This window comes from Bombus vosnesenskii, unplaced genomic scaffold (genome assembly GCF_011952255.1).
Source record: "Bombus vosnesenskii isolate JDL3184/JDL3185 unplaced genomic scaffold, Bvos_JDL3184-5_v1.1 scf7180000013320, whole genome shotgun sequence".
Lineage (NCBI taxonomy): Eukaryota > Metazoa > Arthropoda > Insecta > Hymenoptera > Apidae > Bombus > Bombus vosnesenskii.
In genome coordinates, this window is record NW_022882965.1 from 310343 (window position 1) to 334631 (window position 24289).

Sequence of the window (24289 nt, forward strand, 5' to 3'; positions counted from 1 at the left end):
GGAAAGAAAGAAATGAAGTTATTGAATTTTGAGGTATGGTTATTATATTATTATAAATATTAATTATTATATATTATATATTATGTTATTATAAATTATTATAAATTATTATATATTTTTCTTCTGTGTGAACTAAATAACGGCAGAAAAAAACGTGAAATTAAAAATTTTGAATAAAAAAATTTTTAAAAAAATTAAAAAAGTTTAAAAAAAAAAACTTTAAGGTGCTATAACAATTATTTAAATAAACTTTTCTCTGCCTTTGTTTAGTTTACCCAGAGGAAAAAATAATTTAATCCTTTTTTGGTTTTTTGTTTCAGTCAAGAATTACGAGATGTATTTTTTCCGCCGATTGAAAACTGTTATAAATTTTTCTTTTACTTTAAAAAAACTTTTTTGTATTCGTTAAATATATACAAAACCATAGCTCAAAATTCAATAACTTCATTTCTTTCTTTCCCTCCTAAAAAAAATCACAAAAGAACGCTGTTTTGGAACATTCTAATTCAGGACACCCTCTGAATGGAGAAGCTCATAATTACAGACATGTATACTTGTAATAATATCTAATATTGTCTTAATAATATCACTCGTGGTATAATACTATCATAGTAATAATATAAATAGAAAATTTCATAATAGGACTGACAATATAATAATATTTTCATAATAACATTATTCGTGAATAAACAATTGTACGAGTCGATGAAGTTTATTTAAAAAGACAATAAATATACTCCTGCTACAGTTTATTGGAAACCTTGATACACTCGAGCTTAATTATAAATATTATGGATCATACACTGCTATATTTACAAGTAATTCGATCGAGAAGGTGGATTTTGTTTGCTGTCGATTGTAAATGGGCGGGGAGGGGGGGGGGGCGGTATATCCGAAGAACGTGTAAAAAAAAATGTTTCCGGAACGACCAGGAGGGGAAATTAATATTTCACAGATTGACGAATTCAGGATGCTTCCGCGAAGTTTCGCAATAAATTATCAAGACGAGAGCTGAGCTACGTTTCTTTGGCTCCCCCGATACACGCGCGGGGACATCTCGTATGATGCAAAATATTATTTAATCCTCGCTGGCTGTTCTCTGGCTTCTGGCAATTCTTTAATGCTCCTGCCTCTCGAGAATTGAAGAAATTAAGAGAAAAATACAAAACAAGAAAATACGAAGAATAGCATGAAAAAAAAAAAAAAAAATAAGAAAGTCCAGACACACTTGGACACTGAGTATATATCATTATGCATATAAAGTATAAACCTAAATATTGTAACTGTTTATTGCATAGCGATGTTTATATCATACGAAAATGCATCGTTCGCAAACATTCAGAAACTTCGACTATAAAACGTGTTATATCTCTGAGATACAGCTAGATCCGAAATATGATAGATGTAGTAGTGTTCGCATAAATTCCGATACACTGGACGTCTCGTTGTATTCTCTAATAAACAATTCTCACAAAGGAGATAATGACCTTAACCCTGCTGCGATTTTCGAATTTTTATATTACAACCTTTTTCACGCTTCAGCAAACAAATTTTTAAAATGTTCAATAAGGAATTGTGTTTACCATTAAAGTATCTTCAGTATTTTGTTCAATCATATTGCAGTACAATTAGATGAGAAATAATGGAAAGGATGTAGCAGGGTTAATACAAAAACACTTTCACACACGCCTGAAAAAGAAGTACATCTAACGAGAACGAGCGAAAAAGGTATAATATTTATGGTTTACCCTTGCTATATCTATTTACCGTCTTTGTCAATGGTAAGATGGTGACCTTACCGTTTGAACATAAGCGAAACAATTCTTCCAATAATCTAAAATATAAGAGAACGCTACTATAATGTTATCTATGAGAGGATGATTTGAAATTGTAAAAAAGTGCACTGAAACGTAGTTCTAAATTTTTGTATAAGTACGGTAACACGCATATAAAGTATGATCAATTATTTGTTCAGCTGTAGCTCGAGACCTCGATGATTTTTATGTTCCTGAATATGGCGAGTAATGCTATTAGGGATACTTAAAGTACTGAATCTCATTAAACGGTATTAAACGACTGTATATCTAGTCATTCGTTTTGATCTCGTATAGTAACGTCCGCGCGGCCGAGAAAGATTGTAATAAAATATTTTTCTCAATCGCGCGTTCGATACGGAGAACGTGGCAAAATCCTCGACTTCTAAATTCGCCTTTGATCGTTGTTATCTACGGACGGCAACTCACTTGTACGCAAAATAAACGAAAAAATTACAATTGAAAAAAGATAAAAGGAAACAGCGTTTACGTAAAAAGAAAGCGCGAGTTCAATCGTCCACGATCTACTGGACTACGTTTCGCTTGTTATCGACGGTTAATTAGTTATTAAACAAACAAAAAGGAAGTAGAAATTTAAGCCTAATCGTATTTATCACAATATATATTCTTTGACTTTTCTAATTTCATTTTCTAGCTATTCGTCTAAGTATCTCACGCTTTACCGAAATATACAATTTTTAGCTACATTTGTATCGCTTGTGTCTCGCAATTTGTATTCTCGACCGTCGATTGAAAATACCTTTTTTATCGATCGAGCTTGTGTTTAGCTTTATTATCGATCGCGTCGCTTCTTACAAACGCGATGATCGTCCTCGACTTATTACCGACAGAGAATGTTTCCTCGGTGAATCTCTCGATACGCTTGTACCGATGGAGTTGCCACGAAGAAGAAGGAAAAGAGAAGAACTTCGCTTGTACGTCCAAAGAGGCCGCGTTTAGTTGATCCTACCCTTGTGGGTCATGTAACTTATGCTATCAGATAGAAGTTTTTCCCTAGCCTGTCTTCGAATTCTCGAACACATCGCTAATATCGTCCCTGCCATTAAACAAAGGAAGCCACAACCGATTCCTATGATCGTACTAAGAACAGTTGATCTAAGGCACACTCTGTCGTTCGTGGATTCACTAGGTCCTGCAAAAAAAGCATCAATAATCAGTATATATAAACAAGTAAAAATGTTAATAATCATAATCATACAAATTCTGTTTAAACGATGACTTGGATAACAGATTAAATATTTTAAGGTCGAATCATTTACTGAAATTACCACTTCGGAAAGCTGTAGTGGAATTCTGGAAGAATTCCGTATCTGCCTCGCCTTCCTGTAGAACACGCAACGATTGGAACAGATTGACGTTCTCTGACAAACTCGTCGCTGGCGTCGACGGGCCACCAATTTCTGGCAAAGAACGTTTAGCCACATTCTTGGCGTTCCTCCAATGACACGGTTGACTCTGTACAATCACGAATAATTCATATAACAACAGGCATATAAATTCACATCAAGACTTTTAACAAAACGATCTATTGTATGACAACTGGCTAAGAATTTATTCTCATTCGTTTCCTACATACTGGACATCTTCCGTGACACATTCTGACGTCGCACTCGATGTATAGAGCAGGTGAGCCAGTGAACCTGAACGTCTTCATGTAGGCGAAAACTTGAGTCTCGAAGAGACCACTCTCTGACCAGGATCCGCGAAATCTACTGATCAATTTATCATCCACCGGGCATCCGTATTGATCAATCAGCTGAATCCTTTTATTTCCGCCGTTGTGGGCGTAACAGTCGTTCACGACGATGTCGAAACCATCTGTGAAAATAAAAATATTCATTTTAGATGTCCATCCTAATATAGATTCGAATCTCTTTTATTAAATTTTACAGTAGAGTTCGATCTCTATTTATTAGAATTACATTTTAATTAAGTCGACCAAACATCTGCAAGTAGAATCTATTTGAAACTAATACTTGAATGAGAAATTACAAAATTCCTATTGTAACGATATTTCAAAAAATTAAAGTCAATAAAATAAATATGTCATATACAGTGAACAGTGGTATCGACCACACCTATGCTGTCGATAAAACAGGAAAGGCCTTATTGATGAAAATATGTGATATTTAGATTTTTGTTTATCCAGACAAATTTTTGCTTTTTTAATAACTATTACATATTCCTGAAGTTTCATATCAACGTTCTGAACCAACCTAATGAACTTAAATAGCCTGAGTATATCGATTCTACTTAGAATTCTAGTATCTTGGAATATTTAAACTACCGACTTATCGTTGTCAATTATTGACAACTTGGAATCGCGACTCGTTATCGATTCCTCGAACGAGGAAACCGTACTCTAATTTTAGTTTCTCGAAGGGAAACTGTGTACATAATAGAGGTCCTGGGTATCCCGTTGACCAGTGGAATAACACCAGGCAGATGTTATGTAGCGCCACGTGATTAGCACTAGAACTACCACACCAGATAAATTGACTGCCTTTACAATTTTATTTTAAAATTCCTACTTTATGTTATATTTTTTTCCGCAAAGATATAATGACTTTCGCAACGATAATTAAAGGAATAATATAATGAATTTTATCTTGTTCTTTATGTATTCAACCTCAAAATAATTTTGTATCAATGCTACTTATATCAATGCCAGTTAAAATGACTGGTACTTGTCAAAGCGTAAAAGGGTCCTGCAATCTGTTTATCGAACCCTAATTAACCAGTTTCCTCGTTTTCTACAACTTGCCACGCGTTTTTTAAATTTTTACTGTATATCATTCGTTATTAGTTATGATCGATATTAGTTATGAGAAAAATTCCGAGTCGATCGCTAGATTACTAGATGCTAGTTAGATTAGTTAGTCTAGTTCTACAATTTTATAAATGTGTCAACCCTCGTTTAGGGATTATGGTCCCAGATGGATTAATAATACCAAAAATGTACTACATAACATGGAATTCCTTGCGTAAGAAAGTAATAAATCAATAAATATAAAAATATTCTATTATCACGTATTTTTTAAAGACCAGTCATTGTGACTGCTTTTTGGTAGAAATAACTTCCTGTTAACTATCTGTAGTTCTAGTGTTAGACACGTCGATCGTATGGAATCGATGTAAGAGTAGCGTAACGCGAAAATGCATGTCCGCTATATCGGCGTACCGTATTTGCTGCGCATATAGATAATGAGAGTCAGAGGATCGCCGACACGGACTGGTCCAGCCACTCTAGTTCCAGTGGTCCCGTAACCGTATCTGATTTCCATGTAGCACTCTGGTGGCTGCAGGGTGAACACAACAGGATTCCCCGTCGCAACTCTGAAAGAAGATATCCGCGTTAGAGCCTTCTGCTGGGATCAACTTCCCGTTATCCATCAGTGGGACATCATACAGTACACGTTAAAAAATACACGGTAGTACAAATATATATATATATACATACAATAATTTTGAATTCTTTACTGTTATTATGGATGACTGATTGGCATGGCAAGTTGACAGATATTTAATAAGATGGTCGACATAGAGGAATTGGAAGGCGAAGCTTCTTCCAAACGTTGTAATCACATTCGCAAGTCGCTTTGAAGAGCTTAATTAAGGATCACTAATTGGTATTAATAATTAAGGTATTTAGTAAGACACTTACTCGACGTCGAGGAATGGAAAGGTGACGGTTTTCCAGAAGTCATAACCGTATTCGCAAGTCACTTTGAAGTGTTCGTCGAACTCCTCTTCGATCAGCGGGTTGTACTGCACTGTGACCGTGTTCCACATCAAGTTTTTCTGCAATGGAAAGAAATCGAGCGTTGTAAATCGCGAGGAGAAAATCACAGTGAGTGGGCCATTTAGACGAAATATCGATCATCGATCAATTGGTTAAAGCGGTTTACAAAGAAATGCAAGCGCTAGATACTATGTATTAGTGGAGTTAACTGAGTGTGAAGAGCGAAGGAAAATTCTTTGAAGAGTCGACATTAAAATATTACTGGCGCTACTGTATTTTTCTAATATAAAATTAAATATGATATACTGTTGAAATTTTTCATGTAAAACAACTAACAATTGGAAAAGAAGAAATATAGGAAAAAAGGATGAAGAATGACGAAGAAAGGAAAGAGGGAAGTTAGGAAAGATATCAAATGGGAATGAAGGAAACAGTGAGAATAAAATGGACACAGGCAGAGGAAATGAGATGAAGGCCAGATCGAAAAGGAAGAGAAAAGTGAAAGGGAAATTTCTGATCTGTATTTAATTATTCACTTTATATGTTCATTTTATATCTTTTCAACGACTCCATAAGTCTAGTTCGCTAATCTATAAACTACTTAAGAGTCAACAGAATATCGCCTTCATCCAAATTCTTTTCCTCCGTTTCGTTTGATCTCTTTCTGACCGCAACTCAGTAGGAACAGACACGATTTTAGTGCATCCTGTATAAACCATGTCGAGTTTAATAAATCACAGCAGAACGTAACAGAATTATTAGCATCGGCATTTATGATTCACGTCCGTTAAAGTTCTCTAACGGCACGGATGGTACGTATATTAATATACATGTCGAGTCTCGTGGGACGTTAAACATTCAGACGACGGTGGATGATCGCGAGATAAAAGATAAAACGGGCCAAGTCGATTCTTTTATTTTTTTTTTTTTTTTTTTCGTCTACGTTAATCATTATTATTCCTTGTCAAAAGGGGCAAGTGGTCACGCTGTGATCATAACGAACCACACCATCTATCTTTCGTCACACTATTATACAGTACTGTGCAAAAGTCTTAAATCATCTGTGTTACTCGTTTTACAATGGCAATTAAATATGTAGTCCCACTGGAAAGTCTTAGGATACATGTTTAATAAAACCGCAGTGTTTGATATAGATTACGTATAACAATATTAAGATATTTTGTTCATGCCACTGGCTACTTGTGCTTTCTTCTGATGCACAATTTCTTTTTTCAGTTATAATACACAGAGCCCTGGTTTAATTCTAATGCAGTCGTTTACAACAGGTCTTCTTAACAAATAGCGTCATCTATTTGTTCGTTACTAGAAGTGAAACATTCTCATTTAATACATGGACTAAGGCTTTTGTACGTTACAGTATACACGCATGCTCTCTTTACGTACCGTAGGATTTTTTCGGCTGTCCTGATGATGAGTGTTCTCGCCGAGGGTGCCGCAACGATTCAGCTGAATATAGAACTCGTAGTAGTCGCGGCCAGTTCCGTTCACGTACATGCAGTCCGGGTCATAGGAGTAGCCTTTAATTGAAATTGATCGTTCACTGTCAGCAATTTTCGTACACACACCCACGTTTACAAGTATATATTCATTAACACACTTACTGGGGTCATGTAAAACTCAATAACGAATCCAGATTACCAAACAAAACCATTTACAACAGATACAGTAAAAATATGATAATAAAGTTTGTTAATAAATTGAGAGCTGTAAGAAAAGGTCAAAGTCTTTTGTAGAACTGAATTAATATTAATAGGAAAATTATACGAGCTACAAGCTATGTACGTGTATTAACGCATTCTGTTCCATAACAGCATGTAACACGCTTGGCAACAAAGCAAATAAAATTGTGAAAATTACATGTGCTACAGTAACCTACATAAGTAACGTACATGAGATAGGATTATAGACTCGAGCAATTTCCTCTATGTTTTATTCTTTTCATTCCTTCTATATGTTGCCACACAGAAACTAGACTACGTCGGAGCTAATTGTTAAATTTCTGAATAATTGAAACACGCGTCGTGTAAGAGAAGTTTTCCTTTAGCTTTTAAAATCACGAATATGAAAGAACGATCGAGCAAAACTGGAACGATAATCATCTATACCCTGTTGGAATCGAGAGGAACGCTCAAAGAGAGCTGAATAGTGTGGAAGGAGGACGGTGACCAACAAGGACGAGCTATTTGCAGGTGCATCGCGTGCATCGTGCAAAGAGCAGGCAACGCGTTATGCTTCTTTCAAAATAACGGAAATGCACGGTTCGACTATGCTGGTCTGGATGGACTCGCCTTGGAAAAAAGGAAAATTTTCTCTCTTTCCATCTTCCTTTCTCTATCTCTGTTTGCTAGTGGCGAACTTCAGCGAGATCGTTTCACGATAATGTTTTGCCATTAGCTCGTCAGCATCGTAACAGTTCGAGCGTTGTGTCCGCAGAGATGATGATTGCGAACGGCAAAGTCGTGAGGTCGTACAACGCGGACGTGATAGTACGTCTTTTGATGCGGATCCTCGCAGCCACGTCCACGATTCATGTCGCGATGTTAATTTCCAAAGGGCTACTTACCCGCTGAGTAGAGCAACCCGGTGAAGGAACCGTTGAAACCGATCCGGATTTTCATGTAGTCGTCCTGACACTCCGCCTCGATATCTACAAATTTTTATTTTATTAATAAGAAATACTTCCACAATTTTTTTTTTTTGTTAGATGTTAGTTTTCTGTGAGTTGAGTGAGTTCTGTGTGATGAGTGTTTATACATAGTTTGTACATTTCTCTTAGTAATGTTATAAAATAAAGATATCTTTTGATTTTTATATGTGAAGCACAATATTTATCGTGTTAACCATGTTCATACTAATCCTTTTCTCATTATTCTCAGCATTTTTAAAAAACATTTAACTCTGAAGGAATCAAACAATTAACTTTGTCAGGATTGAGTTGTCAGTTTGGTGTTTGCATATTCCATATGCCGATGATTAATGACTAATAATGTTCAACTTTAAATGTAAAACTCAAGTTTACATAAAATACTTAACACTTTGACTGCCATGCCACGCTCAGGACGCCACAGTGTTGTAACACAGTGCACCGTTAGATGCAAGATTTCTTCTCTTTTTTTTTTATTGATGTTCTAATAAAACTGTTTAATTGTTCAATGGGCAACTTTTTATTTCAAAGTATCTTCTATTTATCGGTTATATTCAAAATGCCCTAACTGTCAATTTTCATTCAATTTTTACAATTGTAAGAAGTTGAATGTCATCAATGACCATTGTGGCATCACAGGTATCCGTGGCGGGTCATATACCTACAGGGTGGTTGGTAACTGGTGGTACAAGTGGAAAGGGGGTGATTCTACGCGAAAAAAGAAGTCGAAAATATAAAATAAAAATTCTTTTTTAATTTTTTTTTTTAATTTTTCTATCGGGACAACGATCTACAGTGAGATCCGTTATAACGAGGCGTGATAAAGTGGACGTATACCGAGCGAAAATTCAAAGTCGATTTTCTCGAAAACAAAGCCCCAAACGAAAAATTTTTATTCTATATTTTCGAATTCTTTTTTCGCGCAAAATCATCCCCTTTCCGCTTGTACCACCAGTTATCAACCACCCTGTATATCACGAGGAGAGAGTAGCTCGAAGAAAAAATTCTTCTTCCATTTGAAATAAAAATTCTCAAGTAAAACATATTTCTGTTTCATTTCTTCACTTTTTATTATCCAATGTAAGAGCAGCATAACGTAATAAAGGTAGGGGAGAAGTACTATGAAGTTGTCTTCAGCGTCCATTTTTGATAATATCATAGGTATTTAAAAAAATGTTCGTTAATAGAAAGTACATTTATTGGCCTTTGATAAATATATATCATAAACTTGTCAATAGTAATGGAAAATAACAAAATTTTAGAGTTTTAAACAAGTTGGAAATGTCCCTTTTACGACTAGGTAATTTTGTATGGGACATTGTACGGTATGAAGAACGCACATGAATGAAAATAATCTTATCAAGTATTACAATTATAATTCTAAACCTTGGTATTATAAAATAAAGCTTCTTAAATTATAAAGTAAAAATTGTTATAAAATTTGTGTCTTACAAACTAAGTTCAACGTAAGAACACCCTCGAGTTGTAAATATAAGTACGAATATACGAAATGTACAAAACAGTTAAGTAATAAAATAAAAATAGTCCTATTCAAGACTCGTTATGTTATTTCATTCAAGACTATAAATAAACATATTATAAAATAATCCGAAAGCAAAGAAAATAATCAATCAAGTTTACCTCCTAAATGTTCACGTTTCAATCGAATATAGGCACTTTTAAAAACATAATATTTAGTATATAACATTATATAAATAAAAATATATTTATAAAACGATACAGGAAACCAAAGAAAATTTTAGTTTTACATCCGAGAAACATTAACCGCGGGCTACTATTTTGTTGCGAGTGCGACCGCAGTGAAATTTAAATCAAATAACTAGATACTAGTGTCGGCATAAAGAGAAAAATAATTTGTACACGTAATGAGTTTAGAATTTTGGCAATATGACTTATCTTCCAAACCAGCTGGCTGTTGAAGCGAGCAAAACTCCCATAGAAAGAAGACCAAAAAGAAAACACCGTACTGACCTCACTAAAGAAATAAAATAGTCAAACTCGAAGATGGTATCCCGCTGGGGTTAGCCATCCACATTAAGCCAGCCCAAAGTGCAGGAAATATCGGAGATTAAGAGATAAGCAATTTCTAAATTCTTCATTTTATCATACTGTCGAAGGGCTAATAGCGGAATATGTAGTACACATACATCCCCCTCAAATTCTCCCACGTTTTTCCCAAAGTCACGTATCGTACTTTCCAAACGAGCGTCAATTTCCACGATGACGAACGAGTCATCAACACCCGCCTGCTTTTACGATCGGAAGCTTCGATAAAACGGTTCCAACGAGGCAGCGAACCTAAGAGAAGTCACGATGCCGAAACGTTGGTGTTTCGTGTCGAAACGGTCGGAAAATCGGGGGCCATCCGGTGGGCGGAAAGCGGCGGAAAACCGGCCGCCGATGACGAGTGAAAGTAAACCGGCGAAGCCCCTTTATAGGTGCTCTTCGTGGTAAGGAGCCGTTTCCATCGTAAAACGACGTAATCCAGCGGGAGTGTGGAAGATGAACGGCGTTAGATGGAGGCTGAAGATAGTCACACTCGAGGTAATCCTCGATGATACAACGTTTCGTCGAGAGAACGTTTCCCGCCCGTTTTCTTTTTCTCTCTTCTTCCTTTCTTTTCTTTCTTTTTTTATTCTTCAGTGTGACTGTGTAGGTAGGTGCGCGTGCTGCCAGTGCAGCACGCGTACACCATTTTCGACCGGTATGCACACTTATTAGAATTGCGGATAAGTAAAGTGCTTTGTGTTCAGAGGCCGGCAAAACGTCCGAGAGTAAACAATGGAAGCGGTTACGCAACTCTGATATACTCGCGCTCGAGTACGCGAGGAGAAGTATAGTAGTATCTCGGTGTCACGACGAACATTCTTCACTCGCGATTTCGCCCGTGACTCCTTTCGTCGTTGGTTTACCTCTTTGTATCTATGCACGAGATACGATACGACTCGATGGTATGTGAATAATTGTATATTTTATCTGGATTTTGAGTTATATTAAGTCGTTGCATAACAATATCTTATTATTAGGTTGTCCGAAAAGTTTCTTTCGTTTCATCAGGTGATGATGGATGAACAACAATTTCTGTTTTATATTGTTTTATTGAATTAGGTATGATACATTTCGTTATTATTATGTTCGTGCATAATTCAATAAACTAATATAAAACAAAAGACATCGTGCGTCTATTATTTCCTTATAAAACGAAAGAAACTTTTCAGACAACCTAATACGTAACAATGTTGTTCGAAAATTGAAATCTTCCTAACTTAATCTCATTTTCGTTCGAACCAGGGACTCTACATATTTTCTGTAAACGTAAATAAAAGATAAATAATCCTCTTCCAATTCCACTAAATATAACGCGCAATATCTCACTCTGAAGAACAGCGAAACATTGGCAACAATCTATTAATCATCCAACTTCTAATCATAGTAACATTTAACTATCTAGCTTTTAACCGTAAGGACATCGTTCATTTTCAACAGCGAAATCGTTTGTACGCGCACGATGACGAGATTACGAGTTTCAAAAATAAGAAGCGCGATGGTTCATTTACGTGAAAGACGCTGCATCAACGACGACGAAGAGCAGAAGAAAGAAGAGAAAATGGAGACCCGAGGTCGTAGAAACGAGCGTGCACAGGAGGATACATTAAAGCTAATGGGCCTTCTTTCGCGTAATCGACGATACCGCGGGTGGCCGCCGTGTTTCCCGCAGAGAGAACCTTTATGACTTCATCGAGACTAAGCCGGTCTCCATTGGAGAACGTGCACAGCTCATCATCGATAAGCATGCTCTAAGACGAGTCGTCTAATTCGGGAACCTGTCATGTCGTTCTTTAACGATTCGTATCAATTTACCTCTTGATTAAGCCAGCCTTCGTCCGTGCATGCTTAACCTTCCAGCAATTACGAGTCGTGTTTCGTTCGAATCTGGACAGCGTAAATCTCGGAAATTACAATGGAGACTGGACGAGCAACGCCTTCGAGACGAATTTATTGGAGGATAGCGTCTAGCGATCCGCAATTTCGCGAATTACAGACCTTCACGGGTCACGTCCACCAGATAAGATCAAGTTCTTTTTCCTTAGGTTGGCGCATAAAAGATGTTTTTTCAAGTCGCACACTGCATTTAATCGAAGTAATTTCCACGTTAGTCGTTTAATCGATTAACAATATCTATCTTAAACGATGATACTTATCCTAGACTTGTCAGAAATTCACGATAGACGACACTTTTTCAAATCCATCAAATATCATACAATGTACAACATACGTGTCTACTTTCAAAAACGCTCCAAACATTCCAAATAACCAAATATCGTCTAAGAATGTGTGTCTTTCTCCTATATGTCGGAGATGTAGGGACATCGGGCCTTTCTTTTGGAATTTTAGGAAGATCCCTAATAATTTGGTCTAAACTATTTATTATAGCTGTACTTAAATAATAGAACTTAGAAGTAGTAGTCGTGATACGATCTGATTATGTTTGCCCGAGATTTGTGACAGTGGGCTCGGGCTCGAGATGACACAACTGGTCGCCTAACGTAGCCACGGTCATGGGATGAACGTTTTTACCTAACAGAAGAAGTACCAATATCGAGGGACACGCTGTATTAACAAACAAGCCCCGGGCAGGAGCAATGTCGACTCTACGCGGGTCTGCTTAGTAACGGTGCCTGGAATTTTGTTGATATCCCCGGTCAATATGCAATTGACAAATGTGATCGTATCAGTCTTTTATTCTTGTGATCACCTTGCAGAGTTTTCACACAACGTCTTGTCAGTCTGTCAGAAAGATACCGAGCGTCACAGCTAACGTCACTTTGTGTTTCAAAATATATTCGATTGTACAAAGAGTTTTCCCTGTTGACCGTGGATTCGTTATTGAACCTAAGAACATTGTCTTTAACATCTAGAGTGTCTAATCACCACGTTTAATTGTCAAACTCTGTTAAATCAACATTTGTACATATCATTGTAAATATAATCTCCATTGAACAACAACGATGGCTTGTCCTAATGAAGATACGTTACACGCCCCTAAGTTTAACGTCAACCCGACATATGAATTCTAAATGTAAATGTAGCGTTCCTATACCATTATTTCGGCTATTAAGATCCAAAATTCTCAACAACTGGTAATAGATTAATAAATTTTATTAGCAGATTCACACGTTATAGATTGTAGGTGATAAACTGCGATTGATTTTGTATTAATGAGAATTCTAAAGGTGAAAAAATACACGGGACGCGCTCATAAAAATATATAAAATTCTACTTCTTTGGTTGTATGTATATATAAGAAAACAAAATTCCATCTTTCATTTTTCGATTTATAATTCACGCTCGAATTTAAATTCCATCTCACGTTTCTCTACACCATTGCTGGTAATTTTGCAGCAAGTCTTGCGAATGCTAATTGCAATGATTACCGCGATGCGGCATTTCCATTAAATATCCCAGCATCAAACCACTCGAATATCACAAAATATCATAATTAATGACATACACGGAAACCTCTGAAAGAACAACAGCGCTATCAAATTTGAAACGAATCGAATATCCAACACGATCCTTTCAGATATGTATGTATATCGAATTATGTACAAATTCTGCATCGACCAAACACAAACGAGTCTTTTATTCTTGTGATCACCTTGGAGAGTTCTCACACAACGTCTTGTCAGTCTGTCAGAAAGATACCGTGTGTCACAGCTAACGTCACTTAGAGTTTCAAAACATATTCAATTGCACAAAGAGTTTTCCCGTTGACCGTAGATTCGTTTGAACCTAAGAACATTGTCTTTCGCATTAAGAGTGTCTAATTACCATTAAATTACTGTTAAAACAACACTTGTACATATAATTGTAAATATAAACTCCATTGAACAACAACGATGGCTTGTCCTAACGAAGATACGCAACGCGCCCCTAAGACTAACGCCAACCCGACAAACCCGACATATATATTACTATCCTTCGTGTATCAAACGGTTTATAACTAAATAAATGGAATTTATAGAGAAAGGAGACTCGAGAGCTATAGAGAGCTATAGAGAGCTATGGAGACGCGGATAATACCGATCGAGAGAGAAGTGAAGAGAAAGGAAATGAGTGGACGTGTCGAACGCAGTAGTGTCTCGGTGTCGGGAGTGCCGTACGAGTTTCCGACACCGTTTTAATTGCGTCCACTCTAACGGTAGCTGTTCGCCATAGCATCGCGTCGCGAATGCCGGATCGTCGAGAAAGCTGTGCACCAGCGACGATGCCGATGGATCGATCGATCAAACGCTTCCTAGCTACGTCCACCGCCACTCGGAAAAGTAGCAATAATAACGGATATCTGCGTGTGGTAACGGTCCTCGAGGGTGAAAGCGTTCTCTTTCTTATTGGAGATTCCTAGTTTCAGGATTTAGGTATTTAATTTAATCGAATGAAAGAGAATCGTGCAATAGCGTAGTTAGAAGTTTCTGTTTGGATATGCAAAAACTGCTATCCTTTTACAGTTGGGAAATGGGGTAAGTAAACTGATGGTAAAATGTTTCATAGTATTTGAAAATCACTTACGTTGAACTCGAGTAGTATTAGGTCTGTATCTCCTGTGTTCCCGATCCCAGGTCTCCGGATGCCTTTTCCAGTCCTCATCCCCAACCACTCCAGTTCCTCCACCTCCAGGTATTCCTTGTAGACCCTGAAGGGTCTGAAGAGCTTGAAGATTCGGGCTCAAGGGTCTTCCTTTTAGCGATGGTATTGGCACATACGCTGCTCCTTCTCCAACGTACACAACCTTCGTTCGAAAGGAACAAAATTAACTCGATTAACAAAGCTAAATTGAATTGAACCATTCGAAATCCATTTCCAACTAATAGACAGTCCAGTTACAGATTGCTCAATCTTTCCTTATATTTTTGAATTTCTAATAATTTTAAATTTCAAATGGTACTTTCCACAATACTTTTATTTTTTTATTTTAACTAGATTGCGAATGTTTATGCATTTATGAAAAATTTAAATATACAGAAATATGTAAAATATATATATATAATATGCAGAGGTATCTATAATATGAGTAATACATAATATAATTGAAATAATCCAGCTCTAAAAATTCTGTTCTTTTAGGCAGATATATTCGCAAAATTATGAATTTGCGTAAATATTCACAATCTATTAATAACAGAAACACAATTTTTGTCACACGACGAACACGGTACGTCGACAAAAATCAATTTCAAATATCTTAACGTCATCACCGAAACTTACAAATTAATGAATAATGAATAAACAATGGTATACCAGGAATAACAAAATTGCCAAACCACACTATGGGAATCGCACAACAAACAGCAAAATAGACCCACATCATTCATAACAGAGATTTAATGCCTCTTTTACCGTTGATCCAGGTGCAATTTCCCACGTGGAAACGAGTGGTTACAAAGGAAAAGGGAAAACAACGAGATGAGAAGGAAAAGAACTGTACGATGGACGCGTGACTAACGCTTGGCAAGCTCGTTCCTCACGTGTTGTGTGAACGCCTTGAAACATCGGGTTCTTGTTCTTGTACGATTGCAATGCACGCGCGTCAGGATAATACTTGGTTTCGCTTGTCGCGTAACCCGTGACTTCCATTTGTTCCACCATCTCCAGCAATCTTCCTTCTCCTCTTCCTCGTTTTCTGTATCACTTGGTGCACGTGTCTTATGGATCTAGCAGCGTGCACCAAAGTTAGCCGATAAATGTTTCAAGAGAAAAGTCGTGTTTATGTCGAAGATGGTTATTGCAGTTCGTAGTACGATGCTAATACTCGCTACTTTGCAACAAAGTTCTTAAACCAATGTTATACAACTTTCCTCAAATTGTGAATTTCTTTCGTAATAGCCAAATAATCTGCCACCTCCTCTCTTTTATATAGTTTAGATAGAGCTACGTTTCATAAAGATAAGACTATCATAAATTTCCAATTTATATAACACGAGAAAATCTAACTATAAGTCTACAAAATTGAACAGTTATGAAAGTTCACTTAAGGAACTTATCGTGTTCTTAGTTTAATTTTCGTATAATAAAATATTCTGCTATTTTAGCGGCATAATTATGAAACAAGAATATAAATTCTTCCTCTTTAGCGAATACAATCAAACTTGACTTCAAACACCTTATCATTCAATATATAAAATACATTCTTATATATATTAAGTTAATATACAAAAATTAAAAATTTTTAGGTGATTTTATGGTTATGAAACACAGTGCAATGTATTTCCTTCCTAAAAATCTCAGTGTTATATCACGAATAGAATGATGTAACTATATTGAAATAAATGTGAAAAATCTTGAAAAATAATTATAACGATCTTTAAAAACCAATCCTCAAAAAATACTTTGCGATTCAGAGATTGGTAACCTGAATTATAAGGAATCGTGTAAACAAAGTCTATCTGTGACTGAATATCAGTTTTGTTTCTGATCTTCAGTTTTACGAGACTGTTTCGCCTTGCAAACGCGGCACGCAGAATCCAGAGGGGAGAAAGAACAATAAGAAAAAAAGCAGATTGCAACATGCACCGTAAACGAAAAAGAGCATAATTCTTGTGGAATAAGTCGTCTTACGGGACCTCTGGAATCCGTTGCAATTACCGAAACCATAATAGAAAGCCATTTTCACAGGACTTTTCAAAAAAGCCTCTCCCTTCCTTCCTCATCAACCTTTCAAACCCTACGCAAACTTTCGAGACTTTCCAACCTATCGAGATGTTCAAGATTTCTAAAACGATCAAGTTTCTTAAGAGTTTTAAATTTCGCATCGTGTTTGAAGCGATTGGAAATTTTTACTATAATGCAAATTCAATGCGAATTCATCACTAGTATTCTCTCTGAGCCGGATCAGCTAGGAGGCGGCACGTGGTTGGTGGTAAACGCCAGGCTACGCAAAAAGTACTGCAAATAGCCTCCATATGTCGGTACCAGTGGAAACAATCGTATCGTTACACGCTCTTCTTCGCCGATCTCTCGCCTCTTTTTACCTCGTTTCTTCGTCTGCTACCAGCTCCAACAACGAGCTGAGATTCTTTCTCGGATTCCAGTTCGTGCGTTCTCCACCCGAATCAACTCTCCGCGCGAGCAACTTACACGCAGTATTCTCGTCATTTTCCTTTTCGTTCTCCTATTTGTACTCTTTCTTGGGAGATTATAGCTTTTCATGGATTCCACTTTTCTGACATTTCTGGAACTTCTTCTGGAACTTGAGCGGCGTTTATGGGCCACTAGAATGGTTAACAGCATCGCTCCTTCGTGGTATCTTCTGTCTCTTCGCTTTATGGGAGCCGGAGGATACTTCGAAACGTCTTTAGAGGTATCGTTTTGAGAAACGCTCGCGAGGTAGAACGTGCAACGTGTTTGGCAACAGGCTTAGGTTAAAGTGCTCGGTTTCCACGGAAATGGATCGTTTAGATCTTCCTTTTCGGCTTTTAGGAATATCCAGGAAGCGCGCCTTTTCACTGCGGACGATCTCTTGTTCTTGTAAGAAATAGAATTTTGAGAGCTAAATAGTCTTTCACAAATTGTGATTTTGAAACTTCAGTGCTTGTGCTTAAAATATAGCTCATCCTAAGGATCAAAACTTTATTGAATTATCTCAATAAATTTTCTATCCTTTTCATTGTTAAATACAATTTTGAATCTTCAATCGTAGCAAATTTATCTAAATATCTATCATAATAAATTCAAAAAATTCAAATAAATAAATAGATGAGAATATTAGAAATATTTCTTCTGGAACTGGATATCTTGTGAAAAATATAAAATTGTAAGACTCGTATCATTTTGAAAATTGTAATTTTCCTGTTTTCTATGCTCCATGTCTATTTAAAATCGAAAGATCTATTTTCTCGAAATATCTTCCATTGTCATTATAATTAAATATATTAATTCGCTACGTTCAATATAATATAAATATATTCTAAATCCTCTACATATTATAAGCTCGATATAACAAGAATACTTGGAATGCTTCTCCTAATAGACGATGGTTTTTTACCTTATGAGAAAAGTAAGAATTTGAGACTTAAAATTCCTTTTTAACAATATTGATTTTCTACATAATTTTTTATGTTTGATACTTAAGATCAAATCTGCATAGATATTTTATCTTCTTGAGATAGCTTCAGTCGTCTTCTTCGTTAGATATCATTGTGGATCGACTACGTGTCATAGTAAACTCGAAGTGACATCCATGGATAGCGTATTTTAAGACAAGATCTTTCTGCGGGCTGTTGTCGATGGTCTCTCGAGTCTCATCATGACACGAGCACTCATGCGATGATTAACGGTCGCGTGGTTAGAGCGACGAAACTCATTAGTCGAGCTATGATCGGTCAGATGAGAGCTAGGTGAACGTACCTATCGTATCTCGGAGATTGTCCCTGACCTACACCTGTTCATCAACCAAACCTGATTATCTTATCGTTTAATGTTTCTTGCGAATTCCATGTGATCCGTAATTCCCGGTTTTAGCCAGAAGAATTCTCTTGTGGTTGTACTAAATTACAGAAAATACGTTCATCGGTGCTTTTTATAGTTGCTTCTGTTGTGATTTGTTTCGTTGATGCACAGGTATTTCGTTCACTGGATACTACAAGTAGGAAAAAATGTTGTTGATTATCGTTCGAAAGAACTGTCCAAGTTCGCAATGTGTAGATTCTTAGAAAATAATGATTTATCACTTCACAAAATGAAAAATAACCAGCCGTTTCTATAGAACCGCATGATCAGGGGGATTAACCTTCGGCGTACTAGTCAAACACGCGTCAATCGCTTATCTTCTCTCCTAGCGTACAAATAATCGATGCGGAAAATATATCGTCGCTCTGCTAAAAGAATGCTATAAACAGTAAATTTAAACTTTTTAGGAAATCGGTTTAAAGCAGCAGATTATTAAAACAGAGAACATTTTTCAATCTTCTTCCCTTCGCAGTTGAGTTAATTTTTAACGTTGAGCAAAATCTTTAAATTTTGTACGTCTCTAATAAAAATTCTAAAGCATTATAATAGTTTTTTGTGTCAAATAATATAATTTTATTAGATAAGATGATGGTATCACCGTGCTAAAATATAGGGCAATTTGCAAACATACAAAATTAACTCTTCTAGTAAACCAAAGAATTTCTTTTTATTTGAATAAAAAAATTCTTAAGTTTCCTTATACAAGAACTACCAATGTTCTTAAAAAAACGGAGGTAAATTATGCTATAGACATCACCGGCGCAATTCAGGTGAAAATGATTCGATGAAGATGAAGAATCTGCAACGTGAATATGCATCATGGAACTGACGCTTCGTCGAATCAACTTCGACTTCGTAAAAATACTCACAGCATCGTGATCGCTGGCCTCATGCGTTAACGCTTCCCTGGTTTCATTGTGAAGCGAGTCGTCATCCTCGGGACCAGATCCACTTCCGGCCCAATAATCCTCGGTTGTCTCGTCCAACACCGAGTCTTCCGCGTTTCCATCGCCCTCTCCGTGCTCGTGATTCGTTGCCTTCAAAATTTACCTTTAACTTTAGTCTTCATAAAAGATAAAAATTTCGAATAGTCATTTTTGTGCTTATCTACCTGACATCGAAGCGTTGCCACTGTTAAAAGCCACACGATTGCGTATCTGGAACAAAAAGAAGACAACGTTTTTATTAGTTTAATAATATATTTTCAAAATTTTAGAATTTTACGCTCAAAATAATTATTTTCTCTTGTCTGAAAACAACTATTTTCTCTACCTGAAGAAGAAGATATTTCCAAAATGCTATAATTCTATAATATTTTAAATAACTATTTTAATTATTGTTTACACAATATTGAAGGCAATATAGATTAATGTACTACACATATTCCAATGTAAAGACATACAAATCAATTAAAGGCAAAATTAGAATTATGTACTCGGATACTTAGCAGTGCAATTCTCGTAGGCACCTTTTATTTATTCGATGACATAAGCAAATTAATAGTCTACAAGTTCTAATGCATTCTAATGACCAGTTTAGACGCATTCTAATAACTACTTTAAATGCTATGAATATATTTGAATAGGTATGCTAATTTCAAATACTGTCGCAAAGTTCTTTGGTTTCATTAACTTTTCTATTTCTTTTTACAGAAAGCTTTCTGCAGAAACAACAACAATTTTTTTATGTACTTGATTAGTTTAGCCATTAGTTTAGCAGTGTTAAAGACAAGGTAAATTTAAATTATATTTCAATTGCCATATAGAATATAGCAACGCTTCTTCGATATTTGAGTTTTCATTTGCATTTGAAATTATAATGGCATTAATAATTGCCACTTATAAGTGCCAATAATATTGTCGCTTTAGCATATTGCTATTTGCGTCGCCCCGCTAATTCTTTTATCGTCGAGTTCAAATTTTCTATTGTTTGTTCATCTTCCAAAGCGAAACATTTACAAAAATCATTTAGCAATTGTCTTTTTGAAAAAATTATAGCTAGATAACAAAAATAACATGTGAGGGAAACAAAGAAGATTTAAGAAATCTGTAATGTTTAACAAATATGAAGAAACCAGACATTTTGGACAGAAATAAACTTTCCAAACTTGTTGGTTTCTCTCGGTAGAGACAAAAATAACAAATTTTTCCACATTGAGTCAGAATTTGATCTACAAGATTTTGATTACCCTACAGATTTCCAGTCCACACACGTTTCTAGTCTAGACAGCGTTCCCTATGCCAAAGAAGCCCCAGGTTCCCTGTGATTATCCAAGGTAAGCGAAGCAGCCTGAGAACGTGAAGCGGACTCGGAACGTGCACGTTTGTTCACGCGGTAACAGGCCGCGGACCGACGCGAATTCGCGATAATAACGAAAGACAACGGACGGATAGGATCGCGGGAAACCATAATCGGATCATTGCCAAGCGTGACTTGGCCTAATCGGCCCGCAGGATCGAGGGAATCCTCGTCGATGCGTCAGCAAACGCGTGTCTCGCATACGGAACGCGTTTCACCACTTTTTGACTCGTGACACTCGCCAAGTTCCTGCAAGCTTCCATAATGTTCCCAGAACGAGAGTAGAAGAAATAGAATGATCAATGAGTCGTGTTCACGAGAGAGTAGCGCAATGAACTTGACAATACTCGATCTTGTAAGAAATGGAAAGACGTTAACCCGTTAGGATTCGTGTCACTTTTGTTCTCATAGAGCGAACCGATGAATTCGTTCCTCCCCTTTTGTTTTATCACTTCCTCCTTCTCCAGGCTACGTTTTTCGCCATCTACCTCTTCTACGTGGCTGGTTGCACTTCATCGACTTCCTTTCTACGACGCCGATGTAACGGGTCTCTTTCTTTCACATCGATCACACTCGAGTCTAACCCTGTGTGGTTTGTTGGTTTTCCTTTGATATATTCAGGACATATTGTGATCTAAAAATCATAGTTCGCTTATTTTTTTCATAAAGCATTGTTGTATTCTTATTATTATAGAAAAGCTTGAACTTTCGAGTTAATAAAATATATCGCGAAATGAAATTGTAATTTGATTAACTGTCAAATTAAACGGATAATTCTTTTAATATACGCTTAAAACTTCGACTTACGCCACTCTAATTTTCAGTTTTCGATATATGATGTATGTACAACCCTGTTCAGAAATCTTCAAATAGCCGCTACGTATAATAAAACAATTGAACGGCTGTGTTCGTAGATCGAATACAGAAAAATAAAACAATCATTCAGCTCTTAAGCTATGGAGTGCAAAAGGAAAAGATTGTTCTGTATATTAGCAGTCCACGTGAACGAAGTGGCGGTCAAAAGCTAGTAGACACTATCTATTAATAGAATCATCTAGGTTAGATAGAAAAGAATTTAAGATTGAATTTAGGTTGGCAGAAAATTCGAGGAATTATATGTTCGTATAAAATGGAGACATACCTCTGACTAACAAAAATTCCAATTTATTTGGGTCGGTTGGAAAATATGTTTCCGGAGTGTTGGTTTTCCTATTGGTTTGCTCTAGACATTATTTCCCAATAAACACGCGTTCACGATGATTACTATGATATAGGTGGTAATGAGGCGGTCGGAACCGATGTAATTTCTGTTATCGAGATAAACGCGTGTACACGTTAACTCTTGGTAACGGCAGGGATGAGGTTCCTTTCTGGGCTGTTAATTGCAACGCTGCAGCTTCTCGCGGAAATCGACAACTTCCCACGAGCGAAAGATCTCGATTAAAAACGGGGCACGTGAAATCAATCTTGCGAATTGTTTCTGTGAGAAGCTGAATGATTATTTCAATTAACCGGTCAGCTGTTTCTGACGAGTATACTCATCATGAGGAAATGGCAATATTTTGTGTTATCACGAGCCCTGTCAGTAATAAAATTAAAAAATAAAAGTCATTTTACAATATAACAAGTTAATTTTATATTATAACAGCCACACGCTTACCTTTTGCGACACATTTCAGGCACACACTTTTCGAAGAAATCGCAACGGCTGATTAATTAGATGCTACTTTACGTGATATTAGGTTGTCCGGAAAGTTCTTTTCGTTGTTTAAATAAGAGGTAAATATAAAATGTATTTCCTTCTGTGTACCTTTCTTAAATAATGTATGATCCTTTCTCTCCTAGCATCTTTTGCCATCTCTCCGGGAGCCTCATAGTGCCATTTTTTCCAAAATTCTCTTGGCTTGCTTTTAAAATATTCTTCGAGGCCGTTTTCCACTTCGTTTACTGATTTGAATTTTCTATTGCGAAGAAAATTCTTTAGAGAGAGGAACAAATAATAGTTCGATGGTACAAAGTCTGGAGAATATGGAAGATGTGATGAAACATCCCAACCAAACTCTAGAAGTTTCGTTCGCACCGCTAAAGAAACGTGCGGCCTCACGTTATCGCGGTGGAACACGACGCCACGTCTGTTCACCACTTCAGGACGTTTTGTGATAATGGCTTCCTTAAGTTTTTCGAGTTGGGTGCAATATTTTTCACTGTTGATCGTTTGCCCTTCCGGAAATAATTCGTAGTAGAGGATACCCTTCAAGTTCCACCAAATTGAAAGCAGCACCTTCTTCGGATGAAGTCCAGGTCTTGCTACCGTTGGAGGACACTTGTCGTGTCGTAGAGAATCCAACTTTCATCCCCAGTAATTAACTTTTTAAAAAATGGCTCTCTTTTGTTGCGTTGAATTAGCAAATCGCATGTCGAGATTCGATTCAGGAGATTGCTCTCCACCAGTTGATGGGGGACCCACACTTCGTAGCGATTAACGTACTCAAGCTTTGACAAATGCTCATGAATCGTTGTCCACGGATTGTTTAAAGCATCTGCTATCTCACGAACACTAGACCTTGGGTTTTCATCGAGGTAGGCCTTGATGAGGTCAGTATCAGTGGTGAATGGACGTCCGCTGCGATCTTCGTCTTTCAGATTAAAATTTCTTGCTCTGAATCTCCTAAATCAATTCAGGGCTGTTTGAACAGTTATAGACCGATCACCATAAACGTCACAGATCTCCTTTGCAGTGTTTTTAGGCGCACTGTCTTTTTTAAAGCAGTGAAACATAACGAAAATGCATCTTTTGGTCTTCCATCTTTCACCACGAAAAAAACACTTCACACACTTTCCACTGACGCGGAGAACTGTTCTCTTGCCTCACCAGAGGATAACTAGTCACCCCACGATTGACGGTAGAGTGATTTGGTGGTTTGTTTACTTAAGCAGAACGAGATAAGGCCCCGAACGGCGAACGCACAAAAACTTTCCGGGCGACCTAATAGTAATTGCGTGTTCAATCCTGATCCGTTTGTTTACTCTTGGGCTTGTTCCTTTATGCTCTCCACTTGTTTGTTTACATTCGTGCCTTGTCTATTTACATTTCAGATTTTTTATTTCCAATTAGCTTGTTTACGCGATATTCTTAGAACTTTTTATAATTTCGTAGCGGCACATGAGTCGAAGAACAATGTTGTTGTTTTGCCTTGGGACATTGACACCGTCTGGCCATAT

At 36.8% G+C, this 24289-nt stretch overlaps 1 protein-coding gene across 1 annotated transcript; it reads right to left on the minus strand.

Moving 5' to 3' along the window:
• Nucleotides 1-734: 734 nt before the first annotated feature.
• On the minus strand, nt 735-23421 carry LOC117235823. The gene is made up of 11 exons (XM_033498186.1): nt 23318-23421; nt 19881-19926; nt 19639-19806; nt 14834-15053; nt 8162-8245; nt 6982-7115; nt 5500-5636; nt 5017-5171; nt 3412-3653; nt 3104-3290; nt 735-2967 (listed from the first exon to the last, which is right to left on the minus strand). The coding sequence occupies exons 1-11, from the start codon at nt 23419-23421 to the stop codon at nt 2771-2773; spliced, it is 1674 nt and encodes a 557-aa protein (XP_033354077.1). The 3' UTR covers nt 735-2770.
• Between the last annotated feature and the right edge of the window lie 868 nt (nt 23422-24289).

Excerpts from the sequence above, each read along its gene's own strand:
- LOC117235823 (XM_033498186.1), bottom strand. The coding sequence starts at position 23,421 with ATGAAAGTTGGATTCTCTACGACACGACAAGTGTCCTCCAACGGTAGC. Across the intron at positions 15,054-19,638 it reads AGGCCAGCGATCACGATGCT|GTTGTGTACGTTGGAGAAGG; the intron begins GTGAGTATTTTT and ends TTTCGAACGAAG. Across the intron at positions 7,116-8,161 it reads CGGGTTGCTCTACTCAGCGG|GCTACTCCTATGACCCGGAC; the intron begins GTAAGTAGCCCT and ends TTTCAATTAAAG.